The 26,155-nt window shown below is 45.9% G+C and overlaps 1 protein-coding gene across 9 annotated transcripts in view; it reads left to right on the forward strand.

The window, feature by feature from the left end:
- FRMD4A (FERM domain containing 4A) overlaps positions 1-26,155 on the forward strand; it is a 515,353-nt gene that overhangs the window by 361,362 nt on the left and 127,836 nt on the right. For all 9 annotated transcript variants that reach the window (XM_044928112.2, XM_006066017.4, XM_044928110.2 and 6 more), the window contains exons 5-6: positions 11,286-11,370; positions 26,062-26,118. In XM_044928112.2, the coding sequence (XP_044784047.2) occupies positions 11,286-11,370; positions 26,062-26,118 (142 nt within the window). The remainder of the gene's footprint in view (positions 1-11,285; positions 11,371-26,061; positions 26,119-26,155) is intronic.

The following is a 26,155-nucleotide window of genomic DNA, read 5'->3' on the forward strand; positions in this document are numbered from 1 at the left end:
CTAGGGATCTTAATCCCCTAATCAGAGATCGAACCTGCCTCTCCTGCACTGGAAGGCAGATTCTTAACCACCAGACCACCAGAGTAGGCCCTGTTCCCTTGACTTTTGCCACTTTTAAGAGACTGCCCACATTCTTAGACTCACGGCCCCTTTTCCCTACATTGAAAGCCAGCAACATCAGTAGGCTTAAATCTTAAAGTCTGTCCTCCTTTCCTTTCCCTCAGATTGTTACAGGCATTAGTTCTCTGCTGCTGCTTACAAAATCTTTCTCTGCTTTTCCCTCTCCTCTCTATTACCTGAACTCAGGCCCTCATCTTCTGTCACTTGAATTATTACACACCTCCCAGGGAGGGTGTCTCCTTAGCGCTGGCCACAGAGGATCCTGTCTCCCGGAACCCCTACTTCCCTGAGTCCCCACTTTGCAGCTGGCTGAACAGCACAGAGCAAAACTCTGATCATTTGTCTTCTCCCAGAGAGGAGGCAGATTCTCCCTCGGGGATGAATTCTGTGCTTTTACCTTGATTTTCGGCCTGGGAAGAATCCCCAATTTATAACTTCATGCCTTTCTGAGGATGGCTACAGGCTATATTTTTCCAAAGGAGTGGTATGACAAATTATCTTCATAATGTCCCAGACCTTGGAGTATACCAGAGTCTCTGAAAGACATCTTGTCCAACTGGGCTCTTTCTCTTTGTGTCCATACTGACCTTTCTAAGCAAGAAGCCAGGTGTCCATCACCGGTGCATTCCCCATGCATCCTGACTCTCCACCCCTTCACTGCCACTCTCCTTTCCTTTAAACATCTATGTTACATCTGTATGTCATGTGTACAGTCATATCAGAGAATAAAGGCAGAAGAAAACCACCTGATAAAAGATACCATGGGGGAGATTGGCTGCCTTAAGCCAAGATCTAGGAACTCGTCAAGTAGAAATCTTAACCCTTTGTCACCAAAGATCTGTGTTTGTGCTGCCACCCAGCATAGCTTGTTCCTTGGCATTTATATATTCTTTCACTGCAGTGCATATTCAAAACATCTAGTGAAGGCAGAATTAGCGCCTCCTTTTAACCGGTTAGGAAAAATAAGACCCAAATATATTAATAAATAATGTGAATTGGAACTCACAGAATTCTGTTTCATCCTCTAAGCCAGGAAATAAACTTTTCCCTCTGATAGCTCAGTTGGTAAAGAATCTGCCTGCAATGCAGGAGACCCCAGTTCGATTCCTGGGTTGGGAAGATCCGCTGGAGAAGGGATACCCACTCCGGTATTCTTGGGCTTCCCTAGTGGCTCAGCTGGTAAAGAATACACCTACAATGTGGGAGACCTGGCTTGGGAAGATCCCTGGAGAAGGGAAAGGCTACCCACTCCAGTATTCTGGCCTGGAGAATTCCATGGACTGTAGAGTCCCTGTCCACAAAGAGTTGGACATGATTGAGCAACTTTCACTGTCTTTCACTTCCTTGGAGTGTGTGAAGCAGCATTCAGCTGCAAGACAGCCTCAGAATGACAGGAAGGAGGGCTGAGAACCTGCCATCACTGACCTGTTATTTAGCCTCAAAGGGACTTGATCCCTACACTCTCATCAATCAAATGACCAGGAATGGCCACAGCGACATCAGGGTCTTAGTAATTACCTAAAAAGGAAAAAGGTCAGAGAGAAGGCAGCTGTCCATTACTATGGGTGGATTAGTTTGCAACAGGCATTAAAGCACTATTGTTTTTCCTGATCAAGATAAGGAGATGGGGGACCAAGAAGTTTAGGTAAATTCTCTCCCCAGCATGGCTAGTAAGTTATTGTATCTGTCCAGCCAGATCTGACTCCCATCCTGGGGCCCTGCCCTCTGCATCATGCAGTCTCCCCCTCACAAATGAAAAGGGACATCAAGATTGCTAATCAGAGAGCCCACCATTGCTCCCTGTGCAGGCAGGGCCAGAGGACCTGAATCGAGATCGCTAGCCTTGACCCATCTTGGGCTCCATGCTTGGCCTCATCTGCAGCCCTGGCGTCCATCTGCAAAGGACAACTGCACCCAGCACTGGGTGAGAGGGGCGGTGAGAAAGGCAGCCCTCCCAGACCTGACCTTGCTGCCTGGGACTGCCCAAGTCAGCACCATGGACAGAGCGCCCCGCTGCGGGGACAACGGCAACCTGCAGTCCTGAAGCTTGGCAGCCTCATTGGAAACCACCTTAGCAAATGGAAGGGGAGTCTTAAAAAGGGAAGCAGAGATGTGTGCCATTAGTCCGTCTTGAGAGGGACCTGCCATCTCCTGACAACAGGGACCTCCAGTATGGAGACTTTCTGCCCTGTGCTGTGCTCTCTCCTATTCTACAGAGAAAACTCTGTCCATCTGGTCCCTTTTTATCATTCTGAGCTACATCACTGCTGGACATTAAGAGCCAAAAGCCTATCATTTCAACTATGGGTTGGCAACAGCTTTCTTTTTTTTTTTAATTTTATTTTGTTTAACTTTACAATATTGTATTCGTTTTGCCATATATCAAAATGAATCTGCCACAGGTATACATGTGTTCCCCATCCTGAACCCTCCTCCCTCCACCCTCCCCATACCATCCCTCTGGGTCGTCTCAACAGCTTTCTAACTTGTGAACTCCATGCTAAGTACTCACCATCATCGATGGGTTTGGGTATTGGTTTATGAATATTCATTGGGGGCTTGTATGATGTAGATGGTGTTTGAGGATTTAAGAATAGATCAGTGAACAAATTAAACCCCCCAACTTCCAAGGTCCCTTTCTCCCACCTCCATCCCTCTCTCCCTCTCCCTCTCTCTCATACACACACACACACACACACACACACACACACCCCTCATTCCATCATCTGAGGCTGGCGGGTCCATATACCTTCTAGTTCCTTTGCCTCCCACCACCTCAGGGAGCTCACTCCCCTCAGTCTGCTCTTTTTCTCTATCTCAAGCCGCTTCTTCTCCACGGAACCCTCCCCTCCACATCCACAACACTCTCACCCTCATAAAAGAAAATACCCTCCCTGACTTGCCTCCTCCTGCAGCTCCCACCGCTGTGCCCACTTATGTTCACAGCAGAGGTTCAGATGGATGGACTTGCTGCCCCCTTTCCCACGTCCCACTGATCTCTCAGTCTCTAAGGGTCCAGTGTCTGGTCCCCTCAGCCCCATGGTAACTGGAGATTGCACAGGCGCTTCTCTGGCCCCCTGTCTTAATCAAATAACATCATCATCTTTCTGCCCCCAAACTTGGTCTTTTTGCTTTGATGCCTTCTTATCTCTGCAGTGGGCACCACCACCCATTCAGCCCCTCAAGCCAGAAACTCGAAAGTCAGCCTGGATGTCATCTGCTCTCTCCCACCTATTCCCTTCTCTGCCCTCTTATCTGTGAATTCCTCTTATCTAACATATCTTAAATAGCTCTGTCCTTTACCTTCCATGGGCTTCCCTGGTGGCTCAGATAATTAACAATCTGTCTGCAATGCAGGAGACCTAGGTTCAATCCCTGGGTTGGGGAGATACCCTGGAGAACGGAATCACAACCCACTCCAGTATTCTTACCTGCAGAATTGCATGGACAGAGGAGCCTGGTGGACTACAGTCCATGGGGTCACAAAGAGTCAGACACAACTGAGTGACTAACATTTTCACTTTTACCCTCCCTGTACACGTCCATGTCTGTAATTAGGACATTCATAAGTCTCAGCTGATCCTGAAATCTCCTTGTTCATCTCTGCTTCAGGTCTTGGCCCCTCCCACCCTCTTCTATATGTTGTCACTGAGCACCTTTCTAGGATTGTCATTTGATCCCCAATGCATTATCGTGCTAAGGCTGCCCTCACTTTTCCTGGTGACCTGACTTGTGCATGCCTCTCCAGCCTCATCTCTCCCCACCCCCTGACCCCTCACACATCCTCTACAAGCCTCCCAGTGATCAGTGTTTGACAAAGATCACATTCAATGACAAGGTCATTGTTTAATGCCATGAGGCAAGCTCCCCAAATTGAGAGCAGTGACCCTCTGGTAGGGACCACCAGTCAAACTTAAGAAATAGGTTAAGAGGGTTTCCCTGATGGTCCAGCAGTTAAGAATTTGCCTTGCAGTGCAGGGGACACTGGTTCAATCCCTGGTCCGGGATGTCCCAACATGCCACAGGGCAACTAAGCCCATGTGCCTAGAGACTGTGCTCTGCAACAAGAGAAGCCACCACAATGAGAAGCCGTGCACCGCAACTGGAGAGTAGCCCCTACTTGCCACGACTGGAGAAAGCCCACACACAGCAACAAAGACCCAGAACAACCAAACACAATTAGGAAAATAAAGAAATAGGTCAAGAAAAAATAGAAGGAAAAATACGCCTACTCACCCAAAGAAGTCGCTCTGTCCTTTTTGGGTTTTTTTTTTGTTTTTATTTTTTGACCACGAGACAGGTGGAATCTCATCCCTGATCAGGGATTGAACCCATGATGCCTCCGTTGGAAGCACAGAATCTTTACCACTGGACCGCCAGGGAAGTCCCCTTCTTTTTTTTTTTAATGGACTTGAGTTTGTGCTCAGGATAATTCCTCCGTGTCTGGGTGTTCCTTTCATTGTGTGTTCTCCAGCCAAGTGTTCTTGGAACTCTGGTCATCGACACTGTTTGTAGGAAAATAAATAGAAGTTAGATGTGTCTCTTCAAACCTAGAGTTTCACAACCAATAAAATAAAGTGAGCTACAGAGAAGAAAAAAAAGAGAGGAGATGCCAGGAAGCTGTCATCTGGGAGGGGGAATGTTATAGCTGAGTTCACGACCTGCCTGTTGGTGTCTTTCGGGGCTGATTAAGACAGCAAGTGCTGTTTCCTGTCACTCGCAGTAACAACGATGCTGTGGACCTAAAAGGAGGCGTCCACTAACCAGAACTCGCTAGATCTCGACTGGGTGTCCCAGTTAGGATTCTCGGCGCTGTTGAAATTCTCAACATCAGAGATACTTGGCTGCAGAAACTCACAGCAGTATTAATTATCCTTCTCATTACTATCGCTCCTTTTTCTACCAAAAGCCAGCATTCCAAATGTGACATTTGTGTTCATTACGAAATGAAATCATTGGGCCATTTAATTAACACTTGCCGTAAATAGTCAGTGATTCCCAAGTGCCAAGTGGGGATGTGAGAGGGAAGAGGAGGAGCGAGGGGGCCCGTAGGAGCCCCTAGCTGATGTAATCCTGCAGGGTGGTGTTCAGTCTGCCGCCACCTGAGGCTTCTACAGGTTAAGGGGACCAGACTCCCTGAAGGCTCCAGAGCCTTGAGTATTGAATACACTCAGACATGTAATAGCATAGCACATATGTATTCCTACTTCAGACCATCTGATAAAATATCCTCAGACTAGCATCATCTGGGTCAGGTTGCGTGTGGCATCAGTCATGGTACTGAGCCAGGTTTGCCCTTGGCCCAGAGCACTGTTTCCTTTGACTCAAAAAGAAGCCCTGTGATTCAGTCCTACTGGGAATTCCCTGGGAGTCCAGGGGTTAGGACTTGGTGCCTTAAGTGCCCGGGGGCCTGGGTTCAGTCCCTGATCAGGGAACTAAGATGTCACAAGCTGCACAGCATGGGAGAATAAAGAAAAAGATTCAGCCCTATTAAATGTGCTGAAGAACCTGTTTTAGGTTTTTTAAAAATATATTTATTTATTTGGCTGCATTGGGTCTTCGTTGCAGCACGTGGGATCTTTGTTATGGCATGTGGGTTTCTCTAGTTGTGGTACACCGGCTTAGTTGCCCCAAAGCATGTGGTATCTTAGGTTTCCAACCAGGGGTCAAACCTGCATCCCCTGCATTGGAAGGTGGATTTTTAATCACCAAACTACCAGGGAAGTTCCCATGAAGAGCCTGTTTTAGAGTGTAGGCCTTATTATTATTCAGGTACTTGGGGCCAACGGATAAGGAAATGACTAACATTGAAAAGAGAGACTGCCAGTTGATTCCCAAGAAGAGAGGGTTCCCAGCAGAGTAAAGCATGTGGGGAAGCACCAGGCTCAGCCAGGAAGCAGAGGAAGTGAGGTACCTGTGGGCAAGAGCCTTCACTGTGGTTTCTGCATCAATAGATCAGGCGTGGTAAGCAGGCTTAGGACTGGCTAGTTTGAATAACTTCAGCAGCCTCTGGGGGTATGTGGACTCTCCCAAGTTATCCAGTTCTTGGCTCTGAGATAATTAAGGAAGGTGAATAGCAGCCTGGAGTGTGAAATTCCCCTGGGGCAGGCGAGGAAAGGGGTTGTAGGCATTGGATTGCCCACAGGGTAAGCAAGACCCCAGATGTCAAGGCATCCAGACCCCTCGGTTAATACATAATCAGACTTGGAATCATCCACACAGGCCCTCTGAATACGAGAGACATCATTGGTTTCCTTAGGTTTACCCGGAGACCTGGAATGTTTTTTGTGAACCCGCTCTAACACTGACATGCCGCACTGGTAGGTAAGGAAATGCAACATCGCCATCTAGTGCCTCAAAGGAGGACCTTTGACAAGGTTCTCAGGAAAAACCAAAACAGCAGGTAAGTGTTAGTCACTCAGGCGTGCCTGACTCTGCCACCCCATGGACTGTAGCTCGCCAGGCTTCTCTGTCCATGGGAATTCCCAGGCAAAAATACTGGAATGGGTAGCCATTCCCTTCTCCAGGGGATCTTCCCAACCCAGGGATCAAACCCGGGTCTCCTGCATTGCAGGTGGATTCTTTACCATCTGAGCCACCAGGGAAGCCCAAAAGAACAGAACTGGGATCTCCACTTTGAACAGACACTGTCAACCTTCCCCATTTCCCTAGAAGTTCTCTCCGAGTGTGTGCTGGGCCTTGGCGTGGGATTGAGATGTCCGAGGTCTGTTTTCCTCTGGGCACTGTTGACTCACCAGCTCCCTAGCACAGATGGAAAGTTCAGGATGAATGAAATATCCAGGATTACAGAACAATAATATGACAGCCCTGGAACTCACTGGGTTTCCCAGGCTGTTTCTTGGTGATAAAGGTTAACAGGAAACTGCTTTCCAGTTTCTGTCAAAAGGAAGTGATTTTTTTTTTTCCCTCCACCTCAGAATATAGTTATTTCCTCCACCTTCCTGTCTCTTGTGAAGCCAGAGAACAAATACTACCTCAAAAGGCATAAAATTTGCCATCTCATTTCAGTTTCCCATTATTAGAGAGCTGGAAAGGGAATTGTAATGTTTTTGCTTAATATGCTGTTGAAGAAAAAATTGGGAGGGGGTGGGACAGAATGTCTTCACTCCTTAATTGTCAAGCATTAAAATGAATGGGATCGAGACATAAGGCATTGTTTTGAAAATCAAGTTATTTCAGACCCAACAGCTTTAGGTTCATAATTATTACAGAACTAAGGTCACTCACTGGCAAATTCCAGAAGCCTCTGGTGTTCTCCTGGCTCTATGATTCAAAGTCATCAGCATATCTCTGTGAACAGCTTTGTACGTTCACACTGAGAGAAGGGGTAGAGGGGGAGGGGCTGGTGTGGAGTGTAAGGACCCCTAATCATTATAAATGGGCTGGGAAGTCATTTATTTTTTTTTTCTCCCTCCCACATGTCTTTGTCACTCATTTCACTGTCCAATAAGAACTCCTAACAGTGGTGTATGGAGAGGAGAACAGTTGAAAATCAGACTTTTTCACTCATAGAAACTTACATGTTATATATACAGTAGAATACTATTCAGCCATAAAAAGAACAAAATAATGCCGTTTGCAGCAATATGGATGAAACTAGAGATTATCATACTATGTGAAGTAATTCAGAAAAAGGAAGACAAGTACCATATGATAGCACTTTTGTGTGAAATCTAAGCTATGACACAAAAGGAGCTTATCTGTGAAATAGAAACAGACTCACAAGACACAGAGGACAGACTTGTGGTTGCCAAGGGGGAGGCAGGAAGGGAGAAGGATGGACTGGGACTTGGGGTTTGGTACCCCACCAGACTCCTCTGTCCATGGAATTCTCCAGGCAAGAATGCTGGAGCAGGATTTCCCTGGTGGCTCAGTGGTAAAGAATCTGCCTGCCAGTGAAGGAGGCACAGGTTCGATCCCTGATCTGGGAAGATCCTTATGCTGCAGAGTGACTAAGCCAGCGCACCACAACTGCTGAGCCTGTGCAGAGCACAGGAGCGGCAACTACTGAGCCCGTGTGGCGCAGCAACTACCGAAGCGCTCGACCCCAGAGCCCGTGCTCTTCAGCAAGAGACGCCAGTGCAATGAGAAGCGTGCGTGCTGCAACTAGAGAGTTGCCCCTGCTCTTGCAACTAGAGTAAAGCTCATGCAGCAGCGAAGACCCAGCACAGCCAAAAATAATATATATATCAAACCTGGGTCTCCTGCATTATAGGTAGACTCTTCACCGTCTGAGCTACCAGGGAACCCCAGATACAAATTGTTAACATTTAGAATGGATAAACAGCAAGGTCCTACCATATAGCACAGGGAACTATATTCAATATCTTGTGATAAGCCATAATGGAAAAGAATACGTTTTAAAAAAAAATAATTTATAAAGAAATAAATTTTTTTAAAATTGTACATGTTGATGCCAGGTCCTGAATTAGTGCTGGGAATGCAAAAATGAATGAGATTGGGTCCCAGCCCTTAAGGAATCAGCTGCCTAGTGAGAAGGCATCTCAGGGAACAGGGAATCTCAGGACCAGGGGCCACACAATAAGCAGAGGGTGTCACTGGAGCCCAGGAGAGGAGATCCCCTGTGGGGACCGTCCGCAGAGTCAATGAAAACATGTCGTGACTGAGCAAGGCAGAAGGGAGCAGGAGTGAGCTGGGATCTGCAGCAGGATTGTTCTGGGGTGAGAGGAGTAGCTTGGACACAGGTATAGAGGCAGAATTGATTTGTAATAGGCCACCCTTGTAGGTCTCTGGGCCTCCCTGGTAGCTCAGCTGGTAAAGAATCCACCTGCAATGCAGGAGACCCCAGATCGATTCCTGAGTTGGGAAGATCCCCTGGAGGAGGATATGGCAACCCACTCCAGTGTTCTTGCCTAGAGAACCCCATGGACAGAGGAGCCTGCCAGGCTACAGTCCATGTGGTCGCGAAGAGTCGGACACACTGAGCGACTAAGCACAGCACAGCAAGTCTCCCAGTTAATCTGGCTTTGCTCTCCCCCAACCCCCTGCCCCAAGGCCCTGTCCTGAGCCTTTGTCACCCTCCCCTCCCCCACCTGCCTTCCTTTCCCTTCCTTTCCATCTGTCTGCCTTCTTTCCTTCTGATTTTGCTATTCTGACTACCCATCGCCAAGAACCTTTTACAAGGGATGGAGACTTTTAAATGACATCACATTTAACTTGCAGTCAGTTCTCCATATGCATGGATCAGATGTAAAACCCTGATATGTACTGACTGTACTGCACCATTTTATATCAGAGACTTGAGCATCCAAGGGATATCCTTGGGGAGGGGGTCCTGGAACCAATCCCCTGCCAATACAGAGAGACAGCTGTGTTTTGCTTTGAGAAGTAGAATTTGCTACCGCATTTCAAGTCTTTGTTATTAGGAAAGTGAAAGGGGCGCAGCTTCCCAGTTTCTCTGAGACTGCTGCAGACCCTTTATGAAGACCTTCATGACTTAAAACGCTTGGTCCAAAAGCAGGAGGCAAGTGCTTTGTATTTTCAGTAGGGGAAAGGGGTAATCAGCCAGCCTGTTCATTCCCAGGCTTTGCACAAATGAAGATAGAATTGTAATTTCCAAAAATTTTGTAGACCTTTCATGGTGGTAATTGTAGGACTAATATCTGTGGATTGAAAATATCTACTAATATCTGAAGTTACTCTGGAGTTACTCACAAATTTAACTGAATCTGTGTTGTATTCATCACAACAGCCTCTGTGCATATCTGTGAAATGGTCAAAGATGTTGTTTACTTAGCTGTAGACCAGAGGTTGCAAAGTGGGATGCCGTGGACTTACCCTAGCCTACACAAACCTGTTGTTTGCCTTATGCAATGTTAGTGTGTTAGTTTTGCTGTTTTTATTGTTGTTTAGCCTCGAAGTCATGTCCAACTCTTTTGCAACCCCATGGACTGTAGCCCATCACCTCCTCTGTCCATGGAATTCTTCAGGCAAGAATACTGGAGTAGGTTGCCATTTCCTTCTCTAGTAGATTTTCCCAGCCCAGGGATCTGCATGCAAGCAGATTCTTTACCACTGAGCCACCAGGAAGCTCTTAATCTGCATTAGGTTCCAGTACTTGAAAGCAGCAAACATTTTAGGTGGGGAACTGCTGATGGCGTCCTGCTGTCTTTTATAGTCTGGCAAGCAGAAGCCCAGGGTCCTGAATCACAAAGCCCTGGGCGCAGATTACTGGGCTCTTGACTTCCTCCCCGTGACTCCTTCCATCATATCTTAATGCTGTTCTGAAAGACCACGGCACTTGCTTTTTTCTCATTTCACCTTCCACCCGCTCTTGGTGCCTCCAATTTCCACAAGGCAGGTGCCCCCAGTTTCCATGAGGCAGGTACCCAGTTTCCATGAGGCCCCCCAGGAGTTGTCACCCCTTACTCAGAACCTCCTCCCCTCCAAGGCTCTGCATGCCAATCATTTCCTTCTCCCCTGTCATCTCGGCTCCCTCAGTACAGCTGATCCTAAGACAAGTACAAGTGCCTTATCTAATTAGGGAATTGAATAAACTCCAGAATCAACTTGTAAAGACTTATTGAATGCAAACTTAAATAATTTCAGCATGTGTCATCTTGAAAAAAACCCCATAAGCTTCATCTGCATAAGAATCCAATTTTCATTTGGCTTCATGTTCATGAATATCACAGTGTTAAGAACACCGGCCCCAGCCTTCTGGATGTAGAGATGTCAAACCCCACCTTGCTGTCTTCAGAAGATCTGTTGTAACCATTTCAAAGAAAAATAAGGCCCTTTATTTGACTAAGCAAAAGAAATTATCTTTTAAAACTCCAACTTAACAGTGATTAGGACAGAAAGTAATGTAATGGAAACAAGTGACATTGTAAAAAAAAATTGGCAACAGGTAACTAAAATAGAAGTAAATGGTCAAGTTCAAGTGTACTCCTGGAGGCTGACGGCGAACATGGCTCCTAGCTATGGGAAGGGCTGTCAGTCTTGATGGTCCTAATCCACTATAAATAAAACTTGAAAAGCACTAAGGAATTGATGACTTTTTCTTTTGTTCCTGTTGGGTTGGAAGTCCTCATCCTTCAGTCAGATCATGTAACTCAGACAACTTGATTTTCTGCCTCATTGGTCAGTGTGTCTGTGGTTCACTGGCAGCTGTTCTCTTGCAGGTTCTATATCGAGAGCATCTCATACCTGAAGGACAATGCCACCATCGAGCTTTTCTTCCTGAATGCCAAGTCCTGTATCTACAAGGTAAGAACTACTTCTTCCTGTTTCGAGTTTTCTGTTGAAATCTGAAAGTCTCCTTTGTAGCTGGGAATCCCAGCTTGCTGCCCCTATTGTGATGCTATTGATTAGTAGAAAGTGTGTTAGTCACTCAGTTGCGTCCGACTCTTTGTGACCCTATGGACTATAGCCCCTACAGGCTCCTCTGTCCAGTGGATTCTCCAGGCGAGAATATTGGAGTGGGTTGCCATTCCCTTCTCTAAGGGATCTTCCTGACCCAGGGATTGAACTCCGGTCTCCTACATTGCATCTACTACTTCTATTGATTAGTAGAAGTAATTTCTAAATTAATGGCTATAAATAAATAAGAACTCCAAGGAGCTAAAGCTGTTGAGTGTTTATAAAGTGACTCCTTCCAATCCTGTAACTGTGTTACGGCTCCTTGGAGGTGTTTCTTAACTTGATTTTAGGTGTCTCCTTAACTTGGCAACTGTGACCTAAAAGGGGAAACCCAGACCAGTGTGACAAACGCACTAAGTCTCATAAGTATGAATGAACCTCTTATAACCACATGCATGTGTGTTTGATCATTTTTGGATATTCTGGAAGTATCTCTCAAAAGGATGCTATTGGTACTTTGGGTGGGACAACTTTTTTCATTTATTTGTTGAAGTCTAGCTGATTTAGTGGAGGAAGCCTGGCGTACTGTAGTTCGTGGGGTCGCAAAGAGTCAGACACGACTTAGTGACTGAAAAAGAACAAGAAGTTGATTTACAATGTTTTTGCTGTACAGCAAAGTGAGTCATTTATACATATATTCATTCTTTTTTGTGTTCTTTCCCACTGTGGTTTATCCTGGGATATTGAATATCGTTCCCTGCACTGTTCAATAGGGGGCCTTGTTTATCCATTCTATATATAGTAGTTTGCATCTGCTAATCCCAAGCTCCCAATCCATCCCTCCCCAGCCCACCCCGACCCTCTTATCAACCACTGTTCTCTATGGCAGTGGGACATTTTTTTAACTGTGATAAAATTTACCATGGTAACCACTGATAAGGGTATGTTAACACTTAGCAGGTATCACATGTTTACCTTGCTGTGCGACCACCATTACCATCTATCCACAGAACTCCTCCTCTTACTAAACTAAAACTCTGTATCCCTTAAACAATGATTCCCTCTTCTCCACACCCCCAGACCCAGGCAACTTCCATTCTACTTTCTATTTCTCTGTATCTGACTATTCGGGGTCCCTCATATAAGGGGACTCCTGCAATATTTGACCTTCTGTGTCGGGTTTATTTTACTTAGCATAATGTCCTCAAAGTTCATCCATATTGTATCATGTGTTAGAATTTCCTTCCTTTTGATGGCTAATATTCCATTGTATGCAATTCCCATCTTTTGTTTATTCATCCATCCTTCAGTGGATACTTGCATGACTTTCACTTTTTGGTTGTTAGGAGTAATGGTGCTATGAACATTGTTGTTGTTCAGTCACTCAGTCGTCTCCGACTCTGCAGCCCCACAGACTGCAGCATGCCAGGCTTCCCTGTCCTTCACTATCTCCTGGAGTTTGCCCAGACTCACATCCATTGAGTCAATGATACCATCCAACCATCTCATCCTGTCACCCCCTTCTCCTCTTGCCCTCAGTCTTTCCCAGCATCTTTTCCAGGGTCTTTTCCAGTAAGTCGGCTCTTCATATCAGGTGGCCAAAGTATTGGAGCTTCAGCTTCAGCAGCAGTCCTTCCAGTGAATATTCAGGGTTGATTCCCTTTAGAATAGATTGGCTGGTGTGATCTCCTTGCTGTCCAAGGGACTCAAGAGTCTTCTCCAACACCACAATTCGAAAGCATCAATTCTTCAGACTTCTTTAAGGTTCAACTCTCACATCCGTATGTGACTACTGGAAAAACATAGGTTTATAAGTATCTATTCATATCCCTGCTTTCAGTTGTTTGGGGTGAATACGCAGAAGCGGAATTGCTCAATCATGTGGTAATTCTGTTTTTCAGTTTTTTAGGACCTGCCTTACTGCTTTCCATAAGGACTGCATCATTTTATATTCCCACCAACAGCACATAAAGATTCCAGATTTGCACATCCTCACCAACACTTACTATTTTCTGGGTTTAAAAAAAAAACAAAACAGCATCCTAGTGGTGTTAGATGATCTCTCCTTGTGGCTTTGATTTGCATTTCCCTGATGATTAGCGATGTTGAGCATCGTTTCATGTGCTCCCTGGCCATTTGTACATCTTCTTTAGGGCCACGTCTCTTCATGGGACACTTCTTAATTGAGTGGGACAGTCTCTTGAATCCAATTTCCCATATTCTTGTAGTGTTTCCTTTCACTGGATAACCGAAAATGCCCACAGAAAATTCCGAGGACACACTCCATCCTGGGGTTGAGAACCGTAACTGGGGCAATGTATTTAAAGTAAAGACCCACTCTGCACCCGCCGACAAACCTCCTTCTGCCTCATGAGTGCAGCCTTAGGCCAGCTCATCAGCGGCCAGGGAGAGGGATTGCTGACAGGTACTGCCGTGGCACCGTGCAGGCTTGGCGCTGAGTGCTCTCTGTAAGTTATGTAGCTGAAACTTTGCACCATCTCCGAAGTGGATACTGTTCTTTATCCTAGCTTTCTCTGTGAGGCAGCTGAGACACAGGGTGGTTATGAGATTCACCAGGGTTGCATAGCTACTGAGTGGCTGACGCTGGCAGCCTGACTCAGGATCGCAGAGCTCAGCCTCCGGGCTGCTCTGTGCCCTCACGGTCAAACCCTCCACAGAGAACTTCAAAGCCAGCTACACCTGTTGTGACATGGCCAATGGCTGTGTTCAAAGGATTCCCATCCTGCTGCCTGTACTGTTCCTGCTTAACTAAACCCAGCTTTGAGGGACTGCAGCAACCAACCACACACTGAAGCACACACACAAGACTTGAAATGGTCTATCAGCCATCACTTTTCCTTCTAGAATGATTTCAGCACCTCACTGCACAAAATAGTTCCACCAAATGCAAGTGTTCAAAATCCTGGAGGCTATGGTAGTGATCAAATTCAATCTGTGAAAGAACCTCGCTCGGTGACAGTTGCTGAACCAGGACTTAACCTGAGCTCAAGCGCAGGGCACTCTGACGAGAGTATTTGGGGATTTTGCTAAATGGCAGCACGAAGACGCTAAATGTCATTCTAGGGATTTGTGGTTTTCTTTCTCTCTCTAAACCTCATTTTCTCACTATAAAGTGAAAATAATACCAGCCTTACTTACCTTATAGATAGCGAGTGTCTGATGGTCTTTGCTTAATCCATGTGAAAGCGCTTTGGAAGAAATAAGCGGTGAGGATTGTCCACAAGGGGGCAGACTTGGGCAGTAAATGCTTAGAAAGTCGCTGCCTGGGTGAGATCCCTGTCAACCTTGGCAAGTGAAAAGTTGTCCCCATATTGTGCGTATCCAGGCCCCTGGGTTAAGGGAGCAGACGTGGTTTCTCTCAGAGTTGTTCAGTTCAGTCTAGTCACAGATGCTGAGCTGAAGGTGACGACTTCGGTGGTTCTGAATCATGATCACAGAGGTCTCTGGGATTAATGGGAAATAAAAAAGAAATCCCCAGAACTAAATATTATAGGTTCCCCAAGTGAAGGAGGTGATACATTAGGAACAAGCCACATACAGGGTCCAGGTGCCCATGGCATCAGCCTGCCTGCAGACCTGAGTGCCCCTCTAGAGCCCCTGCTCTCTCTTCTCAGCATCTGTCCTGGAGCATAGTGAGTCCTGCCAGTGAGCCGGAGATGGCTTTTCTGATGGTGACCAAGGAGACAGATCATGTCACAAGGCCACCTGTCTCTCATCATCAAAAATAATATTTTTATTTGCATAATTGACATGTAGAGTATATACAATTTTTCTTTTAATTTTATTGGAGTATAGTTACAATGCTGTGTTATTTTCAGGTGTACAGCAAAATGATTCAGTTATATATATTCATTCTTTTTTAGGTTCTTTTCTCGTATAGGTTATCCCAGAATATTGAGTAGAGTTTCCTGTGCTATACAGTAGGTCCTTGTTGGTCATCTGTCTTATATATAGTAGTGATCGTTGTTCAGTTGCTCGGTCATGTCAGATTCTTTGTGACCCCGTGGACTGCAGCACACCAGGCTTCCCTTCACTATCTCCCAGAGTTTGCTCAAACTCATGTCCATTGAGTCGGTGATGCCATCCAACCATTTCATCCTCTGTCGCCCCCTTCTTCTGCCCTCAATCTTTTCCAGCACCAGGGTCTTTTCCAATGAGTTGGCTCTTCACATAAGGTGACCAAAATATTGGAGCTTCAGCATCAGTCCTTCCAATGAATATTCAGGCTTTATCTCCATGCATAAGGGTGTGTGTATGTTTATCCCAAGCTCCTGATTTATCCCTCCGCCACCACGTTTCCTCTTTGTTAACCATAAGTGTGTTTTCTATATCTTTAAGTCTCTTTCTGTTTTGTAAATAATTTCATTTGTTTCATTTAAACATTTCTTTCACATATATTACATTATGTGAGACTCACAAGTGAGATGGAATCAAGTTTACTGAGGGAGGAAAGTGGTGCTAGAGACACTTAGTAACTTAGTCAAATACAAGGAACCTGAAGTGGTGGGACACGCTTGGCACCTGTAAATATGTACAGATGGCGGGAGGCTCTGGAGCAGAGTGACTGTGATTAGGGATTTGGACTTCGGGGTTCCCTTCCTACCTCTGCGTCTTAGCAACTGCAATAAATGTGGACACCTTCTGTGATGTCTCCAAACTTCATTTTCCTCTTCAGTTGAACAAGAATATTAAAAAACCCCACCCACCAGCTTCTTGGGAAGATTCAGCGAGACAGATGTGAAGGTGGCCAGCACCCCACCAGGCACAGTATTAGCTCCCATTGAGGTAGAATTGCTCGCTTGGAATCAGATCCAATTTCATCTTGGCTGCAGTCTTCTGTGCTGCCCACACTGCCCTCGGACGACTTGAGGGGCCCGAGAGCAGGGCCAGACGCATCACTGGTTGGTGACGCTGATACTGGCTGACCCAGCACCCTCCCTGTGGCTTGGGAAGCAATTCCTACAATGTACTAGAATTGGAATCTATGTTGTTCAGATATAATAAGCTGTTCATTCCTGCTTCCTCCAACTTATTTCATTCACTTTTTAAAAAGAAAAGATTCTTATTTTTTTTAATATTTATTTATTTATTTGGCTGGGCCAGATCTTAGTTACAGCTTGTGGGATCTAGTTTCCTGATGAGGGATTGAACCAGGGCCTCCTACATTGGGAGTACAGACTCTTAGCCACTGGACCATCAGGGAAGTGCTTCATCCACTTTTAACACATTTATGTTTATCTAAGTAATATATGATATAGTTTAAAAGTCAAGAGGCTGTTTATGAAAAAGAGCCCACCCCCCACCACTTCCAACAGTTTTTAGCTGTTTCTTCTGGTATTTGCCTCTCTCTGCTTCTAAATAATTGGAACAGGGTCTTATTCCTTGATTTATCCATTTTTGATATAGGTGAGGACTGCGGTCTCCTATGCACCCACCCACACTTTCCCCTTCCCATTTCTCCCATGTGGTGATACCACAATCCTATGCAAAAGGTGTACCCATGCGCATACCATTGTTATGACTAACCCAAGTAGCATCCTGGGGTTGCAATTCCTTTTTAGACAACCAGTTATTTTACCTAAAGGTAATTACCATTTTGCCATTACTTGCTTTAGTTTCTATGCATCCATCTTTTTTTCCCAAAAGCTCCTACAGATTTTCAAATGTCTATTTGAAAATAATAGACGTTAATTTCCATACACATTGTGTGATTCATCTGTTCCTCTCTTTGGCTGGGTTTTTTGTTGTTGCCTTTGTTGTTCTTCCTGGGACCTCCCTTTTGGAGCGTTCTGTCCTTCTGCTCCTGTCTGAACGTAGCCTCATTTGCAGCCCTCAGCCCAGGATGTCCCCGTTCCTGTCCTGTCTTTCCTTCACCCCAACTCTGGAGTAGGTACTTTGCTTCCTGGGTCCCGAATCTTCTTGTATTTTTACACTTTTGTTCCACTGGAGAACGTCCCGCAGTGATCCAGGGAAAATGTATATGGGAAGTAAAATGTCTGGGTCTTTGCACACCTGAAAAAGTCTTTGTTTTACCATCACATCTGATTTCATAGTTTCACTGGATGTGAAAATACAGAATACCTCTCTCAGTATATCACAGGTGTTGCCTCAGAGTCTCTAAGAGTTGCTCTGGGGAAGTCTGTGTCTGTACACTCTAAGTGGACTACCCTCACCATGACCTCCATGGGATCTGTTAGGATTTCCTTCTATTCCCCTTTATCTGAAATTGCAGGATGGTGTGCCTTGAAGTAGGTCTTGGTAAACCCGCTATGTTGTGTAGACGGACACTTTTAGTCTGAGGTTCGTATTCCTCTTTATATCTGGCAGGTTTTTTGTATTATTTCTTCTATGATGTCTCTCTGTTTCCTCTCTGCCCTCCTTCTGGAGCCCCCAGTAATCAGAGGCTGGGCACGACCTCCTGCTTTGACACCTCGTTTCTCCTATTTTCCTTCTTTGTCATTTTGTTCTACTTTCTGGAAGATTTTCCTCAATGTTATCTTTAATCTCCTCTATTGACTTTTTAACCTTTACTATCATGCTTTGAATTTCTCAGACTTCCTTCATATTAACTGATTTTCTTTAGATACATATAATCCTATTATTGTCTTTGAACCAAATATCCTCTTGAAAGTGAAAGTGAAAGTGAATTAGTCTCTGACTCTTTGAGACCCCATGGACTGTAGCCTACCAGGCTCCTCTGTCCATGGGATTTTCCAGGCAATAGTACTGGAGTGGATTGCCATTTCCTTCTCCAGGAGATCTTCCCAACCAGGGATTAACCCAGGTCTCCCGCATTGTAGACAGACACTTTACCATCTGAGCCACCAAGGAAGTCCCTAAATATCCTCTTATCTCTCCAATAATATTAATTATCATGCATGTTCTGTTTCTTTCCAGTTCTTTTTGTTTCTTGTTGATTTTTTTGGTCTCTGTCTTTTGTGGGCTTCCCAGGAGGCGCTAGTGGTAAAGAACCTGCCTGCCAATGCAGGAGACATAAGAGACACTGGTTCGATCTCTGGGTCAGGAAAATCCCTTGGAGGAGGGCATGACAACCCAGTCCAGTATTCTTGCCTGGAGAATCCCATGGACAGAGGAGCCTGGCAGGCTACAGTCCATGAGATTGCAGAATCAGACATGGCTGAAGTGACAGAGCGAGCATGCACTCTGCCTTTTATGTAGGGGGCTTTCCATCCACAACTAAGAGTGAGACACTCAAAAGCTCCCAGTGCCCAGGTGGAGATGGTCCCCTGTGTCTGTGTCCCTGGCAAGCTCATTCTTTCAGCAGGAACCCCGAGTATCAGCGCTTGGGGTCTTTTCTCGTGACTCTTCATTGCCTTACTTCGCTCCTGGGATGTCAGCTCCCACTTTAGCATTTGGCGGAGGGAGTGGCCACCACTGGTGTGTAGACCTCCTTTTAATCCCTGATCTCTCTGCTCATTTCATCCCAGCTTCCTGTGTATCATCTTCTCCAGAGAACCAACCTCTGATCTCTTCATCAGCACAAAAGTGAGGAAAGGTGTTTTGTTTATTTATCTTGTCATTTTCCCCAAGCCACGAATGCCAGCTCCCGCCCTCCACTCTTCCTTCACCAGAAGGCAGAAAACATAACTACAGTGGGTCCTCTCTCACTTCTCCTTTCTTTTCAGTCCCCCTATTTTCTACCAAAAGAGCAGGAAATAACAGTCATAATCTGTCCAAGATGCAGAACATTAGAATCTGGTCAGCAGTGTCCAGGGCTGGAAGTATTGCCTTTAAGTGGAGCAGGAGGAGGTTTAGAAACGGGTCACTGATGCCCCATGTGGCCATTTTGCTCCAACAGCGTTTCTGTTGTTTTTCAGCTTGGTTGTGTTTCAAGTGGATGATGGAAAGGAAATTTATGGCCAAGGGATGGATAAAACTCATTCAGAAATGTGTGTCTGGTTCCTAGGAAAGCTCACATGGGAAGTGGGCCTGGGATGATGTGTTTTTCCTGGGAAGCGACACAGGAAACCAGAGCTCCTCCTGCCAGGCTTTCCATCTGGCCATCTCTCTTCTGGGATGTGGCTTCCTCCGTCGACTGGAGAGGCCCATCAGTTCGTCCGGCCAGGGGACAGTGGACTTGTCATGCTAGAGGGAGCAATGGGGTGGACATGGACTCTAATCCCAGCACTTTCCCCACCTTCAGGATGGAAGCCTGCCTGCTCGGAATTCTCCACTGGCAGAGTGAGATTGCTGTCAAAAATTAGTTGCCACAATCATTTTCAAAAGCTTTGCAAAACAACAATTTCTAGGTCATAAAATGTCAAGTGTTTTTTTTCAATTTTTAAGAAGAAGGATTCCCTTAGATGATAGGAGGTCTTAAAGTTATAAGGAAATAAAGAACTCTGCAGTCCAGCTTCCAGTCATCTCCAGTGGCATACCTTCCAAGAGACAAGAAGAGAGGCTCACTTGCTGAAGGACCTTACACGGCTATTCAGTCCCTCAGAGGAGTTATCTGATCCTCAGATGACTTAAGTTGGGTGAAGTAAGGGAGTGGTCAAGATGACTAGCTGCCTTGTTTGAATCTCACATTTAAACTGAAGGGGATGACCATTCACTCTTTAAATAAATCCATCCATCACATTTGAATGCTTGATCTCAAAATGTATCTTGTCAAATATTATAACCAAAGAGGCGGGACCCCTGGTCACCATCTGAGGATGCACAGAAATATGTCTTGTTGGGTTGGAGAAAAAGTTGGCACTAGCATTTTTCTAAGTAAATTTTGATAATCAGCTTCTTTTGACGTATCACTGAACCAGGTGCATGCTGCTGCTGCTAAGTCACTTCAATCGTGTCCGACTCTGTGCCACCCCATAGACGGCAGCCTGCCAGGCTCCCCCGTCCCTGGGATTCTCCAGGCAAGAACACTGGAGTGGGTTGCCATTTCCTTCTCCAGTGCATGAAAGTGAAAAGTGAGAGTGAAGTCGCTCAGTCGTGTCTGACTCCTCGAGACCCCATGGACTGCAGCCTACCAGGCTCCTCCGTCCATGGGATTTTCCAAGCAAGAGTACTGGAGTGGGGTGCCATTGCCTTCTCCAGTGCATGAAAGTGAAAAGTGAGAGTGAAGCCGCTCAGTCGTGCCCGACTCTTTGTGACCCCGTGGACTGCAGCCCACCAGGCAGGTGCATAGTCAATGTGAAAAACAAAAACAAAACAACTTAAAATCCCTCCTTTGTGCGGGGGTCTTGTCCAGCCCCCTGGGCTTGAGATGTCCCCATTAAACTGAGAACATCACATACGATTAAAGTTTGACAGTCATCCCTGGTCCATATTTGCTACTTGGATCTAAGTACCATCTTCTTGCTGAAATTGAAATAAGCAGTCCTTAGCCAACATCTTCCAGGAGGTTTGCTAATGAGCAGATGATATCTCTTCTGAAGATGAGAGAAACAAAAGCCCAGAATCAAGTCCCACAGGACAAAGGAACCAATGTAAACATTCATCTCGGACTCACAGAATCCCAGTCCTTATCTCTTAGATGGATGCATGCCGGCTTGGTGTGTGTGCTCACGTGACAGAGAGAGAAAGGGAAAGAAGACAGAGAGGGCCTTCCGTCTTCAGCTGTCTAGAAACAAACGCACACAGACCCATCATCTGGGCTGTGCCTGCGACCTCCACAGGAGAGATTCCTCAAGATCACGAAATGCAGTGTATGCCGCGGACACTGGGAGAAATCCCCGGGCCACCAAGTGCGAGTGCCCCAGACAAGCGTGAAGTGACTCAACTGATGGAAACCTGGCAAAGGGCTCAGAAAGAGGAAGTGTGCAAGACCACATCAGTCTCATCCTGCACCGCAGCCCCTCACTGCCTGGGGGTGCCTCCTGTAGACCCTGCAGGTTGTGCAATGAGACGGGGCAGGCAGCAGGCACAGCGAGGCTGATGTGGGTGTGAGGACCCACTGGGATGGTAGACACGGTGACCAATACATGGACACGTGCAGACACACACTTCCGCAATGCTTCCCACCTCTTTTTTTTTTAAATCTTATTAAAGATTCCAATAAATTCTAAAACATAAATGCAAAAAAAAAAAACCCACGAACAGAACTGTAAACAGAACAGAGATTCTGTGGAGTTCAGATGATCTGTAAAGACCAGGGAACAAAAAAAATAATAATACAGACTTGATCTTTGTGGTGTGTCTTAGAGTGTCCAAATCGCCTGTACAGTTCCGCCTCACCAGACTTAGTACAGTACTTGAAAAAGAAACTGTTCTCCTGGGAGTTCCTTGGAGGTCCAGTGGTTAGGACTCCCTTGCTCCCAGTGCAGGGGCCATAGGTTTGATCCCTGGTCAGGGCACTGAGTTTCCACAAGTCATGGCCAAGAAAGGGAGAAATGAAGAAAGAAAGAAAAGAAAGTGTTCTCCTCATTCTACTGATGAGAAAACTGAAACTCAACGAGGTCCAGTGATGCATTTATTCAAAGTCCCAAAGTAGAAAGTGTCTTAAAAAGGATGGCAGGAAACCATCTTCTTCAGGCGTATTGTGGGTGCAAAGAAAGATGGTTATTACAATGGGTGAAGATTTACTAGGAAATCCACTGGACAGCCCTGCAGGTTGTTTTGCTTGAACTTTGCAAAGGTCGTCCTCATGGAAATCTCCTCGACCTACCATGTGGTTGCTCATCATCTTTTCTGTTATAATTCTCTCATGAATCTTCCATGAAAGCCGGAATTTCTCTCATTCCTGACCATGGAGGAATGTTTTTTGTTAAGATTCTCAGTTGAGTCTGAAGACCACCACTAAGGTCCCCGGAGCAAGGCAATCGTGACGAGTTCCTCCGGCTTTCAGGACTTTTGGAGAAGGTCCATAACACCTGCCACTTGGGGGGGTCTCATGGGGCTCTTTCTTTGGAACACTTGGAGACCCTCAAAGTAGAAATCTTTCTGAGAATATTGTTAACTCTGAGACTGCTGATAAATGACCTCAAGCCTCTTCCTTTAGCAACTTAATCACCTGGGATAAAACCTTGTGGAGTGGGAGAAAGTGGCACCATCTTCCCAGCCCTGTCTGAACTTACACACACCCCTGCAGAGTCACATTTTGTCTTTCCATACCATGAATCAAAAGATCAGAGAAAGCAGCATGCCTTATTCAGTAGAAAGTGAAACAGCGCTTCCCTGGTGGCTCAGGGGTAAAGAATCCCCTGCCAATACAGCAGACACAGGATTCAATCCCTGGGTTGGAAAAATTCTCTGGAGAAGGAAATGGCTACCCACTCCAGTGTTCTTGGCTGGGAAATTCCATGGACAGAGGAGCCTGGTGGGCTACGCCCATGGGATAGTAGAGTTGGACGCAATCAGACACAATTTAGCAACTAAAAATCAACACAGTAAAACAGATGTCCAAAGGACATGTGAACTCCACGACATCACTTTCCCTCCTATCAGCATCTCCCTCTTACCAGTGAATCTCAAAAGAAAATGACTCCATGCCCTCCACCTTGGATTCCCAAGGAAGACTAGCTCATCAGATAGCCCTGCTCTGCAGATCCCTCCACCCCAATGGCTTTCGGAGCCCTGGGGACACAAAGGAATGTCACATGTTCAGCCCGTGGGTGGTGCCAGATGGGAAAGCACCCGCACCCCTTCCTTGAAGGGCCTTCTGCTCCCTATCCTTCTCTGATTCATCCTCCGTCAAAGGAAAACCCAGCGCTCCAGGAAAGCACAAGGTTTTTGCATGCACTCTTCGTGGTCTTCTTCAGTTAATCTGCTCTGCTTGAGCAGAAACACTTGAAAGAAGCCGCCTGTGTTCAAGAGAAGCCAGATAAGGAAAAGGTGGAAAGTGGAGTCGTCTCTCGAATGTTGTATGGACACCTGGAAACATCTATCCACTCCTCCCCATGGCGACTCAGCTCTTGGGGTTCGAGGCACAGTGGGAAATGTGTGGTGTGGGCAGGAAGCCTAGAGCTCTGCTCCATCTCAGGGGAATTTTAAAGGTAAAAGTCACCTGAGAGGGCCAGGGATGCAAAGGGGAAGGTTTCATCCTTTGTGAACCTTGTGTTGTAAGACCTCAGGGAATTGGGCAGAGACTGCAAAGCAGGAAAGAATTTTCTTCCCAGTTGGAGGATCTCTTCCCCTGGCCCCCATTCCCCATTCCTAGATTGGGTCTTATAAACACCATTTAGATCTCTGAACTGACTCCTCTGAGGACAGACAGTGCTGGTTTTAAGATTTATTTTTTTAAATTTTTGGCTGTGCTGGGTCTTCGTTGCTGCGCCCAGGCTTTCTCTAGTTGCAGCAGTCGTGGGCTACTTTTTGTTGCGGTGCACAGACTTCTTATTGTGGTGTCTTCTCTTGTTGTGGAGCATGGGCTCTAGCGTGCGTGGGCTTCTGTATTTGCGGCGCACGGGCTTAGCTGCTCCGTAACATGTGGAATCTTCCCGGACCAGGGATGGAACCAATGTCCCCTGCATTGATAGGCGGATTCTTAACTACTAGATTATCAGGGAAGCCTAATGCTGTGATTCTTGAACTCAGTATTAAATAGAAACAGTGAGAAGGAATACTGCAGCTCTCTTTCCCATCAGATTTTACAAAAGTGGGGGATGTCTGGGCCACCTTACTTTTCAATCCTTTTTACCCTTACTGATCACGTTCTGACTCTCAGTGTTTTTAATATCTTCACTGGGAGATGGTCGAGGACAGAGAAGGTGGAAACTCACCCCATTTAGAGTTGCTGCTGCTGCTGCCGCTGAGTCGCTTCAGTCGTGTCCGGCTCTGTGCGACCCCACAGATGCCAGCCCACCAGGCTCCCCCGTCCCTGGGATTCTCCAGGCCAGAACACTGGAGTGGGTTTAGAGATGCTAGTTTTCATTTACCCTGAGGACACATGCAGTTGGGAAGAAAGAATTTCATATAAATCAGGTGAGTGCTTAAATGGGCATCTTAGGTAGCTTGACTCTGAAAAATGGTACATTACGATTAATGTTGCCCCATGACTAGGGGATGGCAGTTCCCCCCAGAACTGCAGAATGGACTGTGCAAAACCAAATCAATTAGAAAATGACCACCGTCCACCCTCCCCATGTTTGTCCCCTCCCCAAAGGTGTGGATGTTTTCCTTTAGCAGATGAGCCGAGTAATGAACCAAAAACCATGTGCACACGTTCCAGGGCTGTTCCTGATGGTTGGTTTTGAGTTGGCCTCTCCTGGGATGTTAACTATTAGCCACTGTTGACCATCACCTGCAAGTTCAGTGTAAATGTTTGACAGAGCACACATACCAATACACCGACAAGCACACACCGGTGACTTCGGGAAGTCGATTGGTGGGAATGGAAAAGCATGTACTGCGAGTAGAAATGACCCATTGTGGAAACCCTGGACAGTGTTTCTGTTAAATCATTTGTCCACTGTTAAATGATTTACATTCATATGGGACCTGGTAATCCCAAGACTGCAATTCCAGGCATTCCTCCACACTCCAGCACTGACAGTCTGTATCAATTACAGTGGCCGTAAAGCTCCTTTAGCTGGTTAAGCATAAAGAATTATTGTCCCCGATCCATCCACGTCTCTCTTAGCTCGCACTCCAAGGTGGTTTGGTAGCAAACATTATTATCTCCATCTTTGAAATTCCTAAACCTGAAGGAGCCTGCAGGATATCCTTCCCTCTAAAGATATAGGTGTGCTTCAGTGCATTGTTTTGAAATACAGGGGCAAGTCCTGGACCACACAAAAATCATTAGAAAATCCATGAATCAGAATTTGGTTTATAATTCAAAGAAAAGTAACTTGTTTCGGTTGTGCTGGGTCTTCACTGCTGCGGGCAGGCTTGCTCTAGTTGTAGCAAGCAGGGCTACTCTCGAGCTGCGGTGGCTTCCCTTACTGCAGAGCACCAGCTCTAGGGTGCAGGCCTCAGCAGTTGTGGCACACGGGCTTAGTTGCTCTGCAGCATGTGACATCTTCCCAGACCAGGTATTGAACCTGTGTCCCCTGCATTGGCAGACGGATTCTTAACCACTAGACCACCATCAGGGAAGTCTGAGAGAAACGTTTTTAAACTTTCTGCAGTGAGTGAAGAGCCCGTATTTGCTCTGACATCATGGTAGTCAACAGCTACCTTGAAGTATTTGAGTACATGAAGAAATGTTTCTCATACAACTGGGAAACTGTATTTTTAACTTTATGTAACTTTACTTTAAAGAGTCATAATTCCATCATAACCTTTTCTCTAGCAAAGTCTTACCACTGGTTCTGAAGTAGAGTTTACAAAGAAAAATGCATGTGGTGATCAAGTAACCTTAATCCATCAATTAATCAGACTGACCGATTTGTAAAAAGCTGGAGACTGATCCATTCCTTAATTTCTTATGAAGACCTAAAGATGAAGCCCCGGAAGTGACTGTGTAGACACAAGGCCATTGGAGCTCTTATAAGATCTGTAGGGAATGATGTCAGGGAGCGTTTGGGTCCAAGTAATTCAGAAAAGATGTGCTATGGGTGTTTGAGATTCTGGGTAACATCTCAGATAAGAAAGACCTCTCCTCTTTCAGGGGAGATCATAAAGAAATCGTTGTTAAAGTACCAAGCTTATCTTACTTGGTTTTCCTTTCAGGAGCTGATTGATGTTGATAGTGAAGTCGTGTTTGAATTGGCCTCGTATATTTTACAGGTAAGTTGTTTCCCTCCATCTTTGTATTCCAGGGCCA

Source organism: Bubalus bubalis, chromosome 14 (assembly GCF_019923935.1).
Source record: "Bubalus bubalis isolate 160015118507 breed Murrah chromosome 14, NDDB_SH_1, whole genome shotgun sequence".
Classification (NCBI taxonomy): Eukaryota; Metazoa; Chordata; class Mammalia; order Artiodactyla; family Bovidae; genus Bubalus; species Bubalus bubalis.